The sequence below is a fragment of the Lissotriton helveticus genome, chromosome 1_1, assembly GCF_964261635.1.
Source record: "Lissotriton helveticus chromosome 1_1, aLisHel1.1, whole genome shotgun sequence".
NCBI classification, from domain to species: Eukaryota; Metazoa; Chordata; class Amphibia; order Caudata; family Salamandridae; genus Lissotriton; species Lissotriton helveticus.
The window spans coordinates 110,636,687-110,659,209 of NC_136057.1; the positions used below are offsets into that span (position 1 = coordinate 110,636,687).

Genomic DNA, 22,523 nt, shown 5'->3' on the forward strand with positions numbered 1-22,523 from the left:
TCTTTCCCCAAATTCCCCAAACAACATTGGTCTCCTTTCAGGTGCCCTAGTGCAGTGGCGGCTGAAGATCTTTGAAAGGGGTGAGGTGCAATGCTTGCACTGCACCGAGTTGCAGTGAGTAAGTGAAGTGAAGAACATGGGATTAAATAGTACATTTTAAAGCTAAATGCTCACATCCATTTGCTAAACAAACAAGCATTGGCATAGACAATAGGTCTAGCTTTTGGGACCTTATAAGTATTTAGTTATGCAGCACAATATCCTTGGTGCAACATCAACCGTTGCATCGCTAAACACTTATAAGGTCCCAAAGGGGAGACCTATTGGCTATGCCAATGCGTGTTTTTTTTCTTGTGCCAATCCACAATGCTGACCTTCTATTGGTCCCTTCCTCTCAACTGTCCCTCCTCCGGTTGCTTGTTTCAGCTGAGGCGATTTCACTGAGTGATTGTTTTGTTGGCCATCCTCCTCCTCGCACAGCCACGATGGCCGCTCCTCCTCTGACTTCTCCTCTGTGGGCACAAGTAAACTCTGTGGCAATAAGGGAGGACATGGAAGTATGCCCTAAGTTACAGAGGGACGTATATTATTATGTCTGAGACAAGCCCCTATACTGTAGGCCTGTGGCAGGCAGGGTTTCGAATGCCACAGAGCAGGATTCATTTAGCCCATGTGACACGTAATAGAGCTAGCAAGCAGCAGAAAATCCTTGGGCCCATTTAACCCTTGCCCTCGAGCTGCTGCAACAGTTGCCTCCTAACAAGATGCTATCAGCCGGCTTCCGATGAGCAGCCTGGTCTGCCTTACTAAGTGCAATAAAAGAATTTAATTTGTGTCGAGGGAAAACGGCGCTAAAGCACCGCTTCAGGGAATCGGATATCAAGCATTGGCAAAGCCAGACTTACACTAAAGTGAGGTGAATGTAGTGTGTTCGGCCATAGGCCCACAGGCTGTGTAAATGACAAGTCAGACGCAGCGTACTTGGGTACTGTAACCGGCAATGAGCATGTGCACCCGGGCCCTTTTATTGGCGGGGCCACGTCACTTGAAGTACTGGGTTTTTAAGAACCCAGCGGTGCCAGGGGACACACCCAAAGACTTCGAGTTCTCCTGTCTCAGACTACAGAAACGCAGAGTCTTCTTTGTGACTTCAAAGATCAAATTTATTGGCTGCAGCCAGTAACAGGCATCCTAGAAGTACAACACGGTGTATATTCTCAGGAGGCTGCTCAACCTTACAAAACCAGTCAACCCTTTTTATACAAAATATTATGCTTCATGCAAACATTCCTCATTTACAGTAAACCAATTCCATGTGTACAATAAAAGCATTATATGACAAACCCATTTTCAGTTTGTCCAGCCCACAATCAATTACCCGGCAAGGCCCAACACTTTTCATCAGATATCGGACGGACCCCTAATAAAAACGGGCACCTCCTCATCGTAAAGCAGGCCATAAAGAAAGAACAGAGACAGGTCTGAGTAAGATTAGACATAGTTGTGTGCAATGAAGGGTTTATGGTATGCTGTGCCTTGATCCTAATCTCGAGCGGCCACTGGGAAAGGAACTGGCCGAACAGGTTTTGGCTTCGGGCAGTGGAGTCAGCTTGCCCAGGTCACACAGAAGTCAGCAAAGGTGCACGTGTCCCTAAGACTCATTTTGGCCTTAGTCATCGGCCTATGTGAGGGCAACCACAAAATGGCTGCCATGCAAAAATGGAACCCAAGGGTTCAGGACGGAATCTCTGATTTCAGGGTGATCTTGTCACTCGAATACGCCGAAAATACTCGTATATAGCATACTCGTCATTTTAGGTCTGCTGATAACAAATTCGCCATGCTACGAACATGTTTATTACATGGGTACAGAGTCCACGGAACCACAGACCCTCCTTTTGCCTTTACATAGGCAATAACCTACACTCACGCTAATCTGAGTCCAGGTCTATATTCATAAATTCATTGAGATGTTGCTGTAGCATCATCCTATTACTTAGCTCATCTCTTGATACAGGTTTCCTTACACATGATGTAGCACAGAGGCCACATATAGTAGGAGCACACTGTACGCACAGACAGAAGAGGAAAAGAATGGATAAGAACATCCCAATGACCATTAGAATCTTCCATCCCCAGGCAGATAACCGCTCCCAGAACCATCCCATCAATGACCAATCTCCTTTATCCACATGAATAGATTCAGAGATCTTATGCAGTTTGGAAATGGCCTGGTACACTGTCGGAGCGTTATCCGGAATGAAAACACAGCAACTGGATGGGATCACTTTACATACCCCACCTCGGTCTGCAAGTATGACATCTAACGCAACTCTGTTCTGAAGAGTCATAAGACGATCCGACTGGAGCTCAGCAGTCAAGTTACTAAGGGCACCGGCAGTTTCAACTACGGTGGACTCAACCACCCTTGTCAATTGCCTTATGTTCCTGCTGTTAACCATAGGTCCCCAAAACGGCAGAAAACCCTTCAAGAAATCTCCCAATTCTTGTCCTGCAGTGTCTTCCTTGCTGAAGACACCTCTAACTACCCTTGTCTTGTGGTAATCTGCCACAGCTGTGTAGGTGGGAGGCAACAAGAACGAAACAAAACATGTGCCCGAGAAGTCAGGGGGCAACCATGTGTATGCTCTATCGTAGCAGATAAAATAGGTACCCTTAGCTGCCAGGAACGAAGTGGAAGTCTGGGACGCAAAGACATATGTCTCATTGCAGATACTTTTCCCAAGCTGAGCTCTGGGATTCTTGCCATTACCTTGCAGACATAGATTGACCCTGATGGGGTACGACCCAAATCGGGGAGGATCTTTTTGCTCGCTGGTTCTCACTCAGACTAACTCCATATCCTGTTACGTTCCATCCAATGTACGCTAGTGTCTCATCTCTCGTGATAGTCTCATAAGAGATAGTTCCTCTAATCATATCGACTATACCCTTAACTAGAGCACTATTCTTCGGATTGTCCCTCACAGAACGTAGGGGGTGAGCTTCACGGGCATAAATGAACAATGTTCTGTATGCCCACACAGAACCATTATGACTGAATGGCAGGACTAGATAAGGAATACCTTTATCTGTTGTATGAGGCATAAGACCACACACCCAGCAGTTAGTCGTATTCACTACTAATTGGTGTTGGTGCAAAAGCTGAACGAAGGAGTTATTGACGAACTCTAATCTTCTAACAGACTCATGATCAGGTAGAGGGTAAAAAGAATGTGAGGAAACAGTAGAAGAAGGTATGGGCTGTGTAGTGGGTGCAAATGTCACTCGAAAAGAGAATAAAACATATCCTAATAAAAACATCATTACACTAAGCAACATGAAAATGCATAATATCAAAAAACGTTTTCTGGTCATCATTATACACATTTTGGCCTTAAAGTCCATCTCTTTGGCAGGTCTCTTCATCTCGAAAAACTCCATCCTCTAACTTTGCTGCTCGCGGAGGTAGAGTGTTCCGTGCTAAGGAATGCGCCTGTCAGTCCAAGGGAAACGCCCAAGGACCAACCAGAACCGTCGACCTTGTGTCTTCGGCTTGCACTCCAAAGACTTGTCGCCCGCGACCCTACAGCTGAACCCGGATGGTGGTTCGAAAAACAAAAATAAAAAAGTTTCTCAGATGAGAGAGCTGCACTTTCAAAAATAGCAAAGAAAAGGAATTTATTTGTCCATAGTTCTCGGCCTCAGATTATAACGGCTTTTTCCAGGTAATGTCTGGTCCTGGAACAAAAGTTCAGGCTCTGTAGTGTCCAATCGAATTGACGGTGGTACAACTTCTTGCAAAAGATTGTCACTTTCACGTTCAGAATTTGTTCCTTTTACACTTGCATTGCTGAAAGGCAGAAAACGAGGCACAGTCTCAGTCTCAGAGTCAGCAATACCCTCCTGGACCCACCGGTTGTACAGCAGAGGCAAAGGGACCCTCTTACAATTTACGCCGTGGATCCAGTTCTTCTTTCCTTCCACTCGCACTGCGGATCTCGTTGACAAAAGGACTAGGTAGGGGCCGGTCGAACGGGGCTGGTCATTCTTTGTCCGCTGGAAGTTTTTAACTAGGACCCACGATCCAGGATTGATGATGTGCCCTGGATCTTCAGAAACCTGAGGCAAAGTATCGTGAACCTGTTGGTGTAAGACACGCAATTTAGCCGTCAAATCATACAAGTAATCAAGCAGTACAGGGTGTTCAATTTCACTGAATTTTGTCGGTGTTGGCACTCCCCATATGTTGGCCGGGCGGCCAAACACAATCTCATACGGGCTAAGTCCCACTCGTGAATGCACAGTCATTCTTGTCGATAAAAGTGCTAATGGCAACGCATCAGGCCATTTAAGGCCAGAGCTCGCTTGTATCTTGGCAAGTTTAAGTTTTAGAGTGCCATTGTAGCACTCTACTAGTCCAGCTGATTGGGGGTGGTTTGCAGCATGAAACTTTTGGCGTATACCTAGCCCTTCACATACTCACTTCATCACTCGACCCACAAATTCACTCCCATTATCACTCCAGACCATTCTCGGCAAACCAAACCTAGGGAAGAATTCTTTGACAAGGGCTTTAGCTGTGGACAGGGCAGTGTTGTCTTTCATGGGATATGCTTCTACCCATCTTGAAAAGGCACAAACAACCACGAGTACGTATTTCAGGTTGTTGCATCTTTCCATGTGGATGAAATCTAGCTGCAAAACCTCGAACGGGTACGTTGGAGGAGCAAAATGACCAGCTGGAGTTGGGGTTCCCCTACCAGGATTGTATTTCAGACACACCATGCAATTCTTGACCACATTTTCTGCACACTTAGGAATTCCAGCATTTTGCCATACTGGAGCCAACAACTTACAAATCCCTTTCACACTGATATGAGCCATTCCATGCGCCATCGTAACCACTGCAAGCACATACGCATCGGGTAACAACCATCGTTGATGCTCTGACAATTCAACCCAACAACCATTTGCATCCAATTTACCCGTACTCTCTCTCCACACACTCAACTCTTTCTCTGTAGCTTCAGCTTGAATAGACTTCACACTCTCTATCGTATCTTCACACATTCCAACGTCACCCACCCATCTTGCAGGGCCTGCAACATATATTCGACTCATCACATCCCTTGCTGTTTTTTTTGCGACTCCGTCAGCAAATGCATTGCCACGACCAACATCATCAGTAACCTTCTTGTGTGCACTACATTTCACAATTTCAACTTGTAATGGCAAAGTAAGTGATTCAAGGAGTTCATTCACCAATTGGCCATGCTGAATCTTCGTTCCATGAGACGTGAGGAACCCACGTTCCAGGTTTCTCTTGTGTCTAGTATGTACTAGGTGGGAATTCCTATGGTAGTCGGGTGGGGCTAGAAAAACCGGTGGCAGTAGGAAGGCAATGTAACAGGTTCCCTCCCAATCGAGGGGCAGACGAACATATGCGGTCTGACCACAAATAAAATAAGAATGACGTGAAGCTTTGAAAATAGATTTCCCACTGTCACTATACTTGACAATAGTAGTACAATCACTATGTCCTACATGTACGGAACCATTATTTCGGACACATAATTCGCCTTTGACTGGTAGTACCGAAATTGCAGGTAAGTCTGGAGTAGTATCAGACTGAACATTCAGGACCATGAAATTCGAAGAATAATTACCTAAATTATACACTTCATTTTCTAGATCTAACCCGGTTCTGTGGGGGAGACCTTGCTTGTCTGGAAAACATGTACTGTTAAGAAAAGACATATCTGTGTCCCCCTCCGTGAGTTCTGACCCAGGTCCCCCAGCGCCAGGAAGCCGCTTGGCAGCAGTGCGCTTTATTAAATATTGTTTTCATTTCATTCATTTCATTTCATGACGTTAACGTGGACCATGCTCCACATGAACCATTATGTGAAAAAGGATAAGGAAAGAGTGGCAGAACTCCCTTCGGTGTCTGAAAAGGGGGGAGTCGACCACACACCCAACAATTAGTGGCATTGCTGGTCTGGTGTGAATAATGTAACATGCGGATGAAAGAATTATTTCGCATAGCGAGGCGGTAAGAGAGTTCATGAGGAGGCAGATCACTAAACGTGTGTTCTACTGTAACATTAGAAGACTTATTTACATGAGAGACTGGAAAATACAGATAAAATGCATAACTGGTGCAGGAAATCATAATGCTGAGAAATAATATGAAACTTAGAAAAACGATACATCGGATTGAGTTTTGACTAACTCTCTCACTATGGGGGTCTATTTTATACATGTCAGAAACAGTCTAACCGTTTCACCTAGGGGAGGACTTAGACAATCAAACTGGCTGACTTATTTTACTAGACCGGAGTTTCAACTTATACTCCTGCTGCGGAGTTTTCTCTAACAGGGAGGGTGCAGTATCATTGTTCTTTGCGGGACAGTCCTTAAGAATAGTACTTTGGTAATCCTGGGAAATGTTCTTTGAGACCGGTTTCAGTCCATAAAACTTCTTTATATGTGAAAGATGCACCCAGCCTTTGCGTCCCTCCAACTTCACGGCTGTACGGGTGGCGAGGAGGACCTGTCGGGGCTCCTTCCAGCGAGGCTCTAGCGGACTTGAGCGGTCAAAATTTCGCACCAGGACCATGGATCCTGGAACGATTTCATGCGGTGCCACCTCGGTATTGTCTGGAAATGCGGCGGCAACCTGTGAACGACAAGAGTTGAGGGCAGACATCAAGGAAGCTAGGTAATCTGTCAGCATATTACTTGAAACATCGGTAATACTTCGGGGTCTGGGTGTACCCCACATGTTAGGGGGGCGGCCAAAAACGACCTCATACGGGGACAGACCTGATCTGGAATGTGCGACCATGCGCATATAGAACAAAGCGACTGGCAGAGCTACTAGCCAGTCCACACCTTTCTCTTTACATACTTTGGCGATGCGGATTTTCAGGGTCTGGTTATGTCTCTCTACGAGACCTGCTGCTTCAGGGTGGCGTACACAATGGAACTTCCACTGGTACCCTAACAAAAGGGAAACATGCTTCATTAACTCTGAGGAGAATGGCTGGCCGTTATCAGAATATACGACCCTAGGGAGTCCATAACGGGGGAAGAACTCACGAACCAACTGCTTGGCAGTGGTCGCGGCTGTGTAATCTGGGACTGGATATGCTTCTGTCCACCTGGACAAAGCGCATACAACTACGAGGACATACTTGAAACCTCGACATCGCTCCATCTGAATATAATCCATCTGGAGGACTTCAAAAGGGTGGTCAGGAGGTTGGAATCCCCCTTGTTCCACCGGGACACTTTTACCTGGATTAAACTGACAACATATCCTACAGGTACGGACTTTCTGCTTGGCTGCAGCTCGTAAATGCTTGTTGAACCAAATGTTCTGGATACTGTCTAACATAGCTTTTTCTCCTAAATGTGCTGGACTATGTGCAGTATTGATAATGACTTGAACCATAGAGTCGGGGAGAAACCATGTGGCTTTTCCCTTCGTCACCCATCCTTGATCTGTCTGGACCCCTCCTTGTTCGGACCATTTCTTGATTTCTTCGGGAGTAGCATGTAACTGGATATCTATGACATCTTGAGTAGGGTCCTTAACTGTCATACATGTAGTCGGATCTGGAGTGTGTGTCATGTTAACTGGAATGTCTGGAGTCTGTGCTGTAAGCTTGGCTGTGCGATCTGCTAGATCATTACCCTGGGAAATAATGTCAGTAACTTTCGTATGTGCTTTGCATTTCATGATAGCAATGGATGTCGGTAAATGTATTGCATCTAACAGAGCTTGAATAAGGAGACCATGCTGAATCTTGGTTCCATGAGAAGTCATGAAACCTCTCTCCTGCCAGAGCACTCCAAAGTCGTGTACGACTCCAAATGCGTAGCGTGAATCTGTATAAACATTAACTTTCCGGTTCTTGGCGTGTATGCAGGCTTGTGTCAGAGCAACTAGCTCTGCTGCTTGAGCGGACAGGGTGTCAATACGGTGTGTTTCAATAACGTCAGTGTCAGTGGTCACTGCATACGCGGCGACTAGTTCTCCTGTACTTGTTCTCATACATGAACCATCCACATAAAGTGTCAGGTCGGGATCTGGTAATGGAATATCTGTCAGATCTTGTCTTGGCTTGGTCGTGATGTTAACTACTTCCACACAGTCATGTGTGTCAGAATTCGAAGTAACTGACGGTAACAGTGTAGCAGGATTTAAAACGTTGCAGCGTCTGATTTCTATATGTGGCTGAAACGGTGTCAATTCATAACCTGTTAAACGTGCAATTGTCAAGTGCTGAGTCTGTGTTCGGTTTAAAAGAACTTCCACGGAGTGTGGGACTTGTACTGTCAGGGAGTGTCCTAATACTATGGAATCACTTTGTCTGATAGCTAGTGCTGTGGCTGCAACTGACTTGAGGCACGCAGGCAGAGCCTGGGCTACAGGATCTAATGTGCTCGAAAAATAAGCACAGGGCTTGTACTGTCCTGCTTGATCTTGTGTGAGGACAGATAATGCTGTACCTTCGCATTCTGTGACGAAAAGTGTAAAAGGCTTACTGTAGTTTGGTGTAGCTAGAACTGGAGCTTGGCATAAAGCTTTCTTTAACTCATTGAAACTGAGTGTATGTTCAGATGTCCAAGGGAGGACAGTCGATACGGCTGCCTCCTGTGGCGTTAACTGTATCAGTGGCTTGGCTAGAAATGCATACTGAGGAATCCATTGTCGGCAGTAAGAAGTGAGGCCGATAAAAGCACGTACCTCCTTCTGGGTCTTGGGCTGAGGAAGACTCGCTATTAACTGGATACGGTCAGGTGTCAACTGCCTACCCCTCTTGGACAGTAAGTGTCCTAAGTAGACCACTTGCTGGACACAGAATTGAAGCTTAGAAGGGGACACCTTGTGCCCCATCTCGGCTAGGAAATACAGAACTGTGAGGGATGCTCGCTCGCAAGCACGTTCAGAACGGGCTGTGACCAGTAGATCATCGACATACTGGAGCAGGGCAGTGTCAGTTGGCATGTGAATGTTGTCTAGTTGTCTCTTAAGTGCTTGACTGTAAATACTAGGGCTTTCTGTGAAACCTTGAGGAGCTCGTGTGAACACATAGCTCCTTCCATTTAAACAGAATCCGAAAAGAAACTGGCTGTCTGGATGAATGGGAACACTGAAAAACGCGTTCTTGAGGTCGATTACAGTAAAGAACATGGCTTCGGAATCAATGGCTGTTAATAGGGAAGAGATATCTGGGACAACTGGGTACTGGGGAATAATACATTTATTAAGTTCTCGTAGGTCAATCACTAATCGATATACTGGGGGTGCATTTGGATCAGTACGTTTCATGACTGGAATGATCGGAGAATTGCATACATTGGAGTCAGTTTCTACAACCACTCCTTGAGCGATGAGCTCGTCAATAATTTTGGATAAGGCTGCCACAGCCTCAGGTGGCAATCTGTACTGTCTGATTCGTGGTAACACTACACCTGGCTTGAGAGTCACACGATGGGGTGTGATTTGCATATAACCAACATCAGTTGGACCTTGCGCCCATAAATGCTGCGGAACATTAGACAATCTGGGATCAAAATCTCGTAATACATAGTGACCTTTAAAGTCACGCAGGAACAGACGTATTCCCTCTGGGGAACAGCATATAACTGCACCTAACTCTTTCAGTGTTTTAATACCTAATAGATTTTCTGGACATGACTTAGTAAGTAACAGATCAGTAGTACGAGACAATGGACCTACTTCTAGAGTAACTGGCTTTGATATTTCATTTACAATGGGTTTTCCTGAAAATCCAAGGGAAACATTTCTTGAGCCTGAGAGCGGAGCCCCTGGAACTTCGGCGTGACTTATAGTGGTCCTACTTGCCCCTGTATCAATCAGAAACTTTCTGTCTTTCCCTAATACTTGACTGTGAACATAGGGACCTTCTTGATCTACAGGTATCTCGATGAGAGGCAAGCCTACCTCCCTCTCTAGGCTGTTTCATGAATACGGTTGATACTCTGGATACTCGGACTGTGCATACTGGTACATCTGCTGTGTAACATGCTGTGTTGCAGCGATGGGCTGCGGTGCTGTAACTGTCTGTGGTGCATTCTGTGGCTGAGGAGTCTGTGAAACTTGTTCTTGTCTAGGTGGACGTGGTCTTTCTTTAGTCTTACCAGTAGCTATGTTGTGTTTCAGAACTGCACACTCGTTTATAAAATGACCTGGCTGTTTACAATAATTGCAGTTCCCTTTAACGGGAGCTGCAGGATGACTGGCTTGATTCGGACCCCTCTTCTGGCTGTCTTGTGGAATAGATTGTGCAACTAGTACTTTCATTTTCGTGTCTTTCATACGCTTTCTCTCGTGTTCTTGTTCTTCCCTGATTCTATTCTGGTGGTATTGGAGCATCTGTAACATCTGGGACGGGGTATTAGCTTGCCAGGTACTTTCGACTTTCAAAACTCGATTTTTAATTGGTGGACTTGAATTCTCGACTAATTTAGTAACAAAAAGGTGAGGGTATGACTCACTACTTGTCTTGAGGCCACTGTTGATGCTAAAACATTTCTCAAATCTAGAATAAAAATCACTAATGTCTTCGTCTTGTTTCTGTTTACAGGCTGAGATTGCATCCCAGTCTTCCTTTTTCGTTGTTAACAATCTGGGTAAAACCTGAATCAATAATTCAGGTAATTCTTTACATTTCGCTCCAAGACCGGTACCTGGTACTCGTGCCTTATCTTCAGCTTCTAGAACTGCCCAATCGATCTTTTTCTCTCCCACCTCCCATTCTTTTTCCTTGAGCTTTTCATACACCCCTGCGGGCAGCAGAACCTTTAACATTTTAATTATATCTGGATACGTGTATTCTCCCATACGGAGCATGTCTTTTAATTCTCGATGGAACCCTGCTGGATCTTTATCATGACAGGGAATTAATTTTTTCATCTCTAAGAGTTCCATCTTTGTGATCGGGGTGTAAACAAACACTCGTTCTAGTTCGCCACCCGTTCCTCTAACTGGGTGGACTTCTCGTAACGGATTCTGTCTCTCCATGTAAAATGGTTTACTTTCTGGGGGTGAGACATGAACAAAATGCGGGTTCAAAAACGTTCTATATTTGTGACGCTGTTCTAGAATGACACTAATTAAATCGGTACCTAGACCTTTCCATCTATACTGGAGTAACTCGTTCAGGATATCATGTAACGGGCCTGGATCAGAGTGCTGACCCTCATACAATGTAATGAGGTGCTGAATCATATACATACCCGCCAGTCGTTGCTCGGCTGGGGGCATTTTCAGAAACATTTGTGCCACTATTTCGTCTGGAAAAGTGGTAGAATCAGTAATCCATCGGACTGCTGATCGGGCTAGTTCTTGTTCATGCATAGTACTTAACTCGCTATAACCGATTCGTGATTTCAGAATGTGATCGGTAGCTTGAAACACTTGTTCTAGAGAACCTTGTTCTGGTGCTGGATGATGGAAAGTTGACTTGTGTTCTAGGCGTAAATGGCGATCTGGAAATCTAGATTTTCCTACATACGCTATTCTGGCGGGATTCTCGTCGTCTACCTCTTCAGTATCAGAGTTACTTTCTTTCTCGCTTACTTGTGCTGCTTTACGCTGCTCGTGTAACTTTATTATTTCTTTACGGATTTTCTTGTACATACTTTCCATAGCACTGATGGTCTTGTGCTTACCCTCGGCTATATTATCACTCCACTTTGTCAGGGTTCTCATTTCGGCTTGATCTTTGGACGGGTAATCTTGTTCTCTTATTAAACAATTAATCAAAAACTTTAGTATCATGAGCTGGGTCTCGGCTTTTCTTTGAGACATGACTTCGCCAATGCTTTCTGGATCATCCCCTGTACGGATGAAACGATATATTCTGTCTAGATCTTCTTTCATATTCGGTAGGGTGACTAGATACTCGGCCACCTTTCTTACGCGTAATGAATATAAAACCATATTATCCTCGCCTGGGACTGGATCATAGCCGCATTCATTAAGGGCTTTCCTTATTTCTGCAACAGACTGATATCTGGGCGTACGCTGTGACGCTTGAGCATGTAATTCGACTAACGTTAAACGCTTGTGTGGCGGCGGGGTTTGAGGAGGACCTCCTCCTGCGGCCCCTAAACTAGAATCGTCAACTGATACTCTTCGTCCTGGCAGAGTGGGAAATGGAAATGCAGACTGGACTTGTATGGCGGGCTGGACCGGGGGTACCGTAGCAGGTACTGCAAGGGGTACCCCGGTGTCTGGAGAAACGGGGAGTGCCTGATTTACAGGGACTGGCGGAGCGCGAACAGGATTTGCATATTCTGGGACTGTGTCGTCCAAATAGGACGAGATGAAAATATCAGCTGCGGTCGGTTTGTGACGTAGCTTGGTCGGAACTAATGGTGGCGGAAAGTTACTGGATGCCTCCGGGGTCGCTTTTGGCAGGCCCTCGGCAAGAAGAGGATACATACCCTTAATAAGAGCATGCCTCTGTCTGTCTGACTGTTCGGTTTTAACTCGTTCACCAATCTCGATTAATTCCCTTTCTTGGGCTCGTTCCAAGGATTCTCTACTTAATTCTGACTTTCTGATTTCTTTTTCGGTTCTTTTATGAGATTCTTTGCGCCATAACTCGATGGCATCTTTCTGTGACTGTCTGGCTTTCTTTTTCCATAATGCTTCTTCTACTCGCATGATGCACTCGGCATCCCATGTACCCGATACGGGCCATCTATACTTTTCCTCTAACTGTTTGGTATACTCTACCCATAAATCTAGATATAATATGGCGCTTATGCCATGCTTCTGATACATAAAATGACCTGGACTGTCCCTAGGCGGGACAGGAACTGCTGCTTCCAGCAGACCCTTTCTAGTTTTTAACTGACGTAACTTAGAAAACAAGGGCATGACTGAACTGTAACTGAGACACAATACGTAATTACACAATAAACACGATAACTACTTCACACTCATACCACAACATCAAAATACATGAAGAACATTTAGAATAACAGTTCGAACAGAATACAACCTGGAATACAGGACACAGAATACCTGAATTTTCTCGAGAACAGAACTGACTAGAACAGAAACTAGATGCACTGCTGAAACAGTACGAAACTTACCGGTCTCATACAGAGACACGTCAGGACCCGTATCCACCGAAGTGGACACTTCGTTTGTGGGTCTGTGTACCACCAACCCACGGACCAGAGTCAATTAAATTGACCCTGTCTAGATACTACCCCAGTAACGGTACTCACCGGGCAGCAAGAACGGAAGGCCTCGGACTGGACTGGACTGCTACGACGACGGACGACGAACTTCGGACTTCAGTTACGGGTGGACCTCCGGATACCTCGGACCTTGGACTCTCGGCTTGGGCTCTGGTCGGGACTCGCCGCGTTCCTCCACCGCCTCGTCTGGATGCTGGACCGCCTCCTCCGTCTCCTCCGTGGGCCTGAGGGATACTTGAAGCAGAAATATCTGCACGTGCACGGTATGGTTCCGTCACGGCTGCAGAGGGTCAGGGGGCCGGCGTGGCTTCACCGGCGCGTGGGGAAAGGGCAAGTCCCTGTTCGGGCGCCATTATGTGGTAAATAAATAAATAATACCTCTCTTTTTGAATGCATAAATGAATAACGGATAGCTCAATAAATAAGAGTCAAGATTCGAGGTAGTAGGAGTTTGCAGGTTTAATACGGCATAAGGACAGGAACAGGACAACCTGCACAGGAATAGGATGGCAAGCCCTGGCAGCGCTGCCGGGGTCAGGATCTGGACAAGAAGGCTAGCGTGGTATTTAATAACAGATACATGAGCATATATACATAACGCAAACACATAGCATTACATTGCAATAGGCGTAGCAGTGGGTGGAGCAATAGGCATGACGCGTAGCAGTCGCGAAAGATAAGGGTGAAAAGAGGTGTAACAGGGCGTATACATAGACATGTGATGCAAACGTAACAGAATATGTCATGAATGGGGTGGAAACCATGGAGGGGGCTACCTAAGGAGCCGGGACCTCTAACCTGATGGTGCGCGCAAACTGGCAATGACGTGTTACTAGGAGAAGCTGGGGGCTACGAACTCTGTGCTAGGAGCAGAGACTGAAGTCTAGAGAGTCAGGGCGACATGTACCTAAGCAGTATCTAGTATCTGATGTTTAGAGAACATGTTGATAGAATCCAAATGTTATCGGGGTAAAGGCGAACAGACTCTAAGACTGGAGCATGCATTATTCTACATGTAGTGCGTGATGAAGAATATTAAATGACCATTAAATGCAGTATTTCTCTTACATAGAGACGTAGAGGCTAGACAATGACGAAACTATTGATGCGATTCAGTAGCTTTAGGAATGCAGAGAAGGAGGGCTGTACTGATAACTCTAATCATAACATACTCTTGGCAGACTCAGAGGCAGAGCCAGGCTGAACCGGGCACTGTGAGGCAGGAAGTAAGTGAAGGGTCGAGGATACAGGTGGGGGCTGTATCGCTCCTCAGCGAGGCTTCGGGAGTCAGGAGCTGAATCTGGTGTCCAGGCCCTTTTGAGGCCTAGAAACGGAGATTTTACAATGGAATAACGTGCACACTGAGAAACGTGGCAACGTAGCTTTACATAGGCCTGATATTCGTAGTATTCACGAGAACTGGAAACTGACATACTAAAGGTGGACACAACTATAATTGCGTCTTTAATCGAACATGGGGAATAACATATGCATATTAATCATGCACATATAACATATGATGGAGGACGCGTAGGGACACAGAACATGGCAAAATTTACTTTTCCACAATAACACGGACACAGATGGTTTAGAAACCAGCTCCAACGATTCGGATAACACCACAGGGGGACGGAAGAACCTAAGGGGTCGCCCAAACATCAGGGGTAGAATGCGGAATAGAGGCCATGGAGGATATGGCTGGCACGCCTACCAACCCCCTTTTCATAACCCACCCTTCTTCTATGGACCTCTACCGTATCCTCAACAACAATTGGCCAGAAAGGTATTTAAAGAGGTAACAGTTACCTCCTCTGTTACTCTCAGATTTTCTTGACTATTGTGAGCCTCCTCTGGGCTCCGACGGGCATGGATGGGTCTGCCCTTGGCCCATGCAGAGGTACCACGCTGCCGCCTTTAAGCAGCTGTAGTCCGTGCCCCGGCTCTGCTCCGAGGCGGCCCCCACAGCGGGACCTCGCTGCTGCCTGTAAGCGCCTCCGGGCGCAGGACGAGTGATGCGGCATGTGGTGGAGCCTGGGGACTGTATTCAGAGCCCCGGCCCTGCTCCAATGCGTCCCCAGGGAATCTCTAATAGAATGCTCTACCTTGCACTCACTTCAATTGTCCAACTTGAGCATATTTGGAGACTTGAATCTTCATCTTGATCTAATCAACAATAAAGAAATCCAGGACTTTACTAATGACCTGGCCACTTTCTATTTAGCTCAGTTAGTAAAACATTCAGCTATGAGGCCGGCCATCAGCTGGACCCTATTTTTTCCAACCTGGCCACCCTTCAAACTGCTCCCCCTATTCCAGTGACCTGTCCAACCATTATTTGGTGCCTATGACCATTGATACACCTAGCATTGAACAAAACATTACCGTTTACCCCACAATGAGAAAGTTGTGGCATAAACTTGACCCTTCTGCCTTTTCAAGGTTTATCGAAAGGAGTGTGCCTCTATTAGACGTCAATGTAGAACGAGCGGAGACTTCCAACAAAGCATGGAAATCCGCTCTATTGTGAACAACCTGATTAAACCCACCTCAGCTCACAGATTAGCGGAAGCTTCTAACAGCCACTGCAGCAAGCTTGGTCAATGATCTTTATTTTTACTTTAACAGGGGTGAGAAAACAGTCAAACCTTTCTCTCTTGACACAGGGGCCTTCCACTCGCAATGGGCTCCTTTGGACCAATTGGCTCTACTTGACGCAGATTCTATTTCCACCTTAATGTGTCAAGTAAAATCTGGATCTCCAGATGACCCATTTAAACCTGATAATATTTTGAAATTTCAGGAGAGCGTCACACCCATATTTTTAGAATTAGCCAAACTCACGCGGAGCACTGAAGAAGTATCAATATGGAAACACGAACAGGTGATCCTTCACTAAATGCCACTCAGCCAGAAAACGAATGACCCATTTCTCTTCTGTCATTTCTGTCCAAGGACGTGGAGAATCATGTAAACAATCTCCTAACCAAAATGTTAGAACAATATCAAATATTAGATTGTTCCCAAATGGATTTGGATCATACAGCACCAAAACTGCTTTTTTAACAGTTACCAAATCCCTTTTGCAGTACTACAGATGCTGGCAAATCCCAGGCTCTGATACTCCTAGATTTAAGTGTGGCTGTCTCTCATGCAATAATATTAACTCGCCTCATTGACCTGGGAGTACAGGGCAAAGGTCTGACCTGGTTTACCTCCTTTTTAAAGGAGTGGTCCTTTCAAGTTATACCCCCCCTTTTGTCTCATCACAAAGAGGACTGACTCCTGGCATCTCCCAGGGTTTGGAGATCAGTCCTACCCTTTTTAATATTCACATCACACCTCTGGTAAAGGTAGTTAATTCCCTTGAAATCTCACCAGTGTTGTATGCAGACGACACTCAGCTAATTATTTCCCTGTCAGCAGAGTTGACCAGCGGTTGTTTCAAATATAGAAACTGTTTAACAGCGGTGGCGGCATGGATGCACAACAACTGTTTAAAACCTAACTCCTGCTGGGCAGGCATACCCATCTTTGGAGTGATCAATGATGTCCAGAAACACTATGTACCCGTCAAACTTAAAGTGGTGGTAGAAAACCTTGGGGTATGGATGGATAGCTCTTCATCCTTATAAACCGAAGTCAAGATTCTAGCAGGTCACTGTTTTGGCATCCTAAGGAACCTCAAGCCAATTATAGGATACTTTTCCTGGCAATCCCGCCAACTGATTGTACAATCCCTTGTCATTTTGCTCCTGGACTATTGCAAATATCTCTATTTGGGCTCAAAGAAATCTGTTCTGAACCAATTCAGCTCTGCTTCCCAACTTTTGAGCAAGTTCCATTTGCTACCCATTGGGAAGCTTTCAAAGTTCAAAGCCCTGTCCATCTCCCACAAAATCCATGCAAGCAAGGAGAGCCCAGCCTAGCTGCCTGGATGCAATTTTACATGCCCTCCAGAACACTACGCTCCGCCAATCTAAACAAGGCCCACATCCCTCGTCAGAGCCAGAACAGGAGGTTGCTCCTTCCATGTCTTAGCTCCGACCCTATGGAATTCTATGCCTCCTAACCTTAGAAAGAGTCAATATCACTTACTGATCCGGAAACAGTGGAAGACCCGGCTCTTCTCCATCTAGGCTGACGATTTCGCCTCTCTGCGGCTGTGTTTCATAGGATCCATTTATGTCCCTTGCTGATATTGTCTCACACCCGGACCCTCACCTTCCCCTCAAGGCAGGCAGTCTCCAGGTGTTGTGCTATCTAAGGCTCTGCTCTCTTCTTGTAAAGGGTCAAAGTGGTAACACCCCTGCAGTAAGTGCCTTTATCAGCCGCAGGATTAAGATATAGTGCACACCAATACCCAGCCCAGTACAGGTCTGAAACAGACTGAAAAAGGAGCATGTACCTACATGTTCGTCTCCTCTGTTTGTACCTCATTAGTAGCTACCTGTGCACTTCCTCCGTTTGTATGTCCCGGGCGAGCCTCTTTAATGACGCTTGCGAGCCTGGTACTGCCAAGCATGGCCGTTTGTCTATCAGATCATTACCTGATGTCTGCTGTGTGCATCGAGTCTCTCCTCTGCTTTAGCTGTGAGTGAACCCTGCTGAGCGAGTACACAGACATTAGGGGCTATGGAAGGTGATGAGCAGGGAGTAAGGTGAAGCTGATTTCAAGAAATGCCCAAAGGTGTAAATGATGCAATCCCCCTCAAGCAACGGACATCTTGTCCCACTCTGCCTACGCTCCATCCACCCACAGAGTAGCATGCTGGCACCAAACGGAAAACATTAAGTCAGATACCATGGTAAGGTAGAAAAAGACAAAAAGCAGACCTGTATTGGCAGCAGAGATATCGCAGGTATATTACAGGTTGTGATGGAATCTATATAATCAATGCTGTAATCTTCTCACATATGCTTGAACAATCCCTAGGAATGTGGCAAAGATCACTTAACAAACAGAAAAGTAAAGACAGGAGTTGGAACTTCAGCTGCTCAACTGTGAACAGGAAAGTACTGTCAAGAAGAGTGTGAATGGAGCTTCATTTCTTATATACTTCCTGGAGCGTTACCTTTATTATATACTTCCTGAAGAGTTTTGTTTGTGATATGGTTCTTGAAAGGGTTACCGTTGTTATACACTTCCTGAAACTGAAGTGAGAGCAGCACATCCTGATCCATCTCTTTTTCCATAATCCCTTCTTGTTTAAATAAAATCTTGGCCATGTTGCATCTTCCTAAAGCTGTACCTCTAGCGAGTGGGCACTCCATGTGTGCTCTTTCTGTACTAAGTTACTCTGTGAACACTGAAAAATCACCTCCTTTTCTGAAGTAAGTAAGAGTGACCTGTTCAATGGAAGATTTAGTTAAATGTCTGTGTATGGTGAAATATGTCTTGGTAACTTTCATAAATGGTAAAGAAGAGATATCTTTTACAACTAGTTAAATATTGTGTATTCACATTCTCTTACATTTCCATTTAGTGATTTTAAATCTCTTTACATTCAATAGGAAACCAGCCTTGAATGCCCAAATGATCGTGAATTATGACAGTAATTGTGCAATTCTGAAAAAAGTGGTTAGACAAAATGAGCGCCAATATTCAGGAAAAGATCTGCACAGTCAGAGACTGAGGAACCTGAACATACACCGATAGATCCTGGAAGAAGCAGTCAAGAGCATATCAGTGGATGCACGCAACAGGACTAAGAAATGACCTCTAGAAAATTAAGGCAACAACACTGACAAACCACCTCCTGTATAAACAGGCCTGCACCACCAGCTTTGATCATGGTCCGGTATGAGGTGGATACAGCATTGCTCTGCTTCCTGTAATGATGGCAGACCACTATTCAGCATGCTAGGTGTATTATAAACTCTTTCTGGCCAAACCACATGAGCACGAGAAAAACACAAGGGAGTGGAGCTAGACAACTGAAGGGTAATAGAAAGAGAGGGCCTTTGATCTACAACAGACTGTGCTAAGTTGCATCGACCAGATGGAAGACTAATCTTTATCCGTAACACACAAAACTATTATGCAATCAAAAGACATACCCACCTACAAAGAAGCTTTACTTCCCAAAATAATGATATATGTAGCTGGCGAGTCTTGTATTTCATTGTGAAATCTGAAATCAACCATCCCAAAATACCACAGACACACCGGGAATGTGAGAATAACACAAGTGCTTTATCAACCATGTTAGCTCCTCAGGAAACGCACTCATGGGATGCAGACAATTATAAACCCGACCCACAGACACAAACCAAGAAAGAAAAATCATACACATGCAGCAAGAGCTTTAGTTTGTTATCGCTACTAAAGAACCATCAGCAAACACACACAGGAAAAGCAACGTGCAATTGCAATAAATGTGTGAAGAACTTTAGTCAGTTTGCACTCCTAAAAGATAATCAGCGAACACACACAGGGGAACAATCATACCATTGCAATGAATGTGCGAAGAACTTCAGTCAGTTATCACAACTCAAAAGACATCAACGAACACACACAGGGGAAAAACCGTACCATCGCACTGAATGTGTGAAGAAATTCTGTCAGTTATTAGACCTCCAAGTACATAAACGAACACACAGGGGAAAAACCATTCAAGTGCAGTGAATGTGGAAGTAGTTTTAGTGATTCCTCAACACTCAGGAGTCATCAGCGAACACACACTGGAGAAAGACCATTCAAGTGCAGTGAATGTGTAAAGAGCTTCAGTCTGTTATCAACTCTCCAATCACATCAGCGAACACACACTGGGGAAAAACCATACCATTGCAATGAATGTGGAAGTAGTTTTAGTCATTCCTCAACTCTCAGAGGTCATCAGCGAACACACACAGGAGAAAAACCATTCCATTGCAGTGAATGTGGAAGTCGTTTTAGTCATTCCTCAACTCTCAGGGGTCATCAGCGAACACACACCGGGGAAAAACCATTCCAGTGCAGTGAATGTGGAAGTCGTTTTAGTGATTCCTCAAATCTCAGGAGTCATCAGCGAACACACACAGGGGAAAAACCATTCCAGTGCAGTGAATGTGTGAAGAAATTCAGTCAGTTATCAACTCTCCAATCACATCAGCGAGCACACACTGCAACGAGTTCTGAACTGGAGAATCTATATTTAGGAACAAGGGGTTTATACTTCCATTAGTGGACTAATACATTTGGAACCTACTACTTTATAGATCTGTATTAATGATACATAACCAAACACCACCCATGTATGGACATCCAAGAGCCTTTAAAAACCACACTACAGAGGTGTGTACCAGGATTTACTTTAACATGAAGTAAATTATGATACAGCAAGAACAATCATGATGCTTTGAAATGTACACAATTATGACTAGATGTTACGTGTTAATAAGAAATGTATGTTTTTAGACTTAATAAAACAAATGTATTTGAATTAATGGTATTTGACTTGCTGAGTGTATATGAGGCGATCTTAAATGTGATTTATACCCTAAACTTTAAAGATAATTTGTGATGTCAGCAAGAAGCCTAGTTTATTTGGTAATAGAGGGGTCAAATCTCGATAGCATGACTGCTTTCAGCTGGGAGTCTGGTGCAGGTGGTATCAGAGGGGACTATTCTCACCAGTGTGCCTTCTCTCAGAGTGAGAAGCGATTCTTTGCTTGAGATGGTACTACCTCTCCTTCTGTGTTAATGAAGAGAGAGGTGCTACCAGTAATACTGAGATCTGGGATTCACAGCTGTTTTGGGAACTTAATTCAGTCTTTTTTACCCAATCAATACCTGATTTATTTAGGAAATCTAAAATATGTCTGTGTGTTGGCAGTCCTCTTGTTAATAATCCATAAAAATGCCACAGGGATTTACACATGAATTTGGCAAATACAAAATTGTATTTTTTTTAAGGTTCTTATATAGCACTGCTTTATCTAATAATGTCTGATGGGTTTTCTTCGAGCCCTTTCTTCATCGGAAAAAGTTTTCGATCGACAGACTCAATGGGATTTCCGATGAAAGGCTGACAACCTGTCCAACTCTAAACAAGGATGGTGGGTGGACCGTTGGTTTGGCTGGTGCAAGGCTTTGTTGCATTTTTGATAGAGTGCCCTAAATCTAACCCGCCTTTCTTTAGTGATTTTTCTATTTTGAGTTACATTTGAAGAATGTCCCGCTCATTTATAGTTTGACAGGGGTCCACGGTCTGCCAGAGGAGCAGGCGTAAAAAACTCCACTACCCCGTTGGACTACCATGCACCATATTTAGCGATCTCCACCAACCTGGCCATCCCTGTGTCTTCAGAGGAGCAACAGGAGCTCCTCTAAAAGCACCTAAAGTTTGGTGAGTGTCTGCCATTTTTCACACGGTTGCACAACAGACTTTTTTGGTTTTACTCCTAAAGTGAGAGTTTGCTTTTTGTAAAACCAATAAATCATGTACTTGATACACTGAGAGCTTTCTACAAGGGAGTCTAGGTCATTTTTCATAGATGTTTTCAGTTTGAGACAACCAGTCTTTTCATTGTGTTCCTGAAGAGAAACACGTAGGTCAGAATGCCTACCATAAGTAGGGCAGATGGTCTGATGTACTTACACCAACAGCCCCATGTATGTCAGTCATTGTTGTGAGGGTTCCTGAGGTTCTGACCTCTGTTCAAACAGAGGGGTACAGTGATAGCTTCTTCTCACCAACCTCCAAAATTCTCCAATTTATTTTTTATAATCAGTTTAATACAATTTGCTGATGGATTATACATGAGAACCACGGCCACGCTTTCTTCTCTTACTCATGCATTAGGGATCAGGAGGTTGTCTCTATGATTCTTGGCCTCTTCTTCGCCTGCTGAAGTCCTTCTGGCATAACCTCTTCCACCAATTTATCCTTCAAGGATTCATCTTGTTTCATTAAAGAGCCTTATTTGAACAGTTTCTCCAAATTTGTAAAACTGTTGAAAGTGGAGATTCTTCCTTAGAGACCTTGGTTGGAAGTTTGCAACATTGTGTCTGGTGTTGTGTAAAACCATTGTGTCATTCTCCAAGGCTGTGTTGTTGCACCACATGTTGTAGCAGTGTGCCACCCTCTGAGGCTGTGCTGTTCAATCAGATGATGTGTAAAAGTAGTGTGCAGCTTTCTTAGGCTTCAAAAGGACATACGTAAAGCCATTGTGTCTCCAAACATTCGCTGCTTAAAGCAACATCAGTGTCCACCTTCTACCTGGGATCCTATCTGTTTCTGACCATCATTAGGAGACACAGAAGCTACAGAAAGAAGGGCCTGAGGATT

At 44.8% G+C, this 22,523-nt stretch overlaps 1 protein-coding gene across 1 annotated transcript in view; it reads left to right on the top strand.

The window, feature by feature from the left end:
• The first annotated feature begins 19,709 nt into the window (after positions 1-19,709).
• The window catches only part of LOC144759342 (uncharacterized), a 215,256-nt gene continuing 212,442 nt past the window's right edge, over positions 19,710-22,523 (top strand). Inside the window, exons 1-2 of the mRNA XM_078646480.1 lie at positions 19,710-19,730; positions 19,827-20,303. Of these exons, the coding sequence (XP_078502606.1) occupies positions 19,710-19,730; positions 19,827-20,303 (498 nt within the window). The remainder of the gene's footprint in view (positions 19,731-19,826; positions 20,304-22,523) is intronic.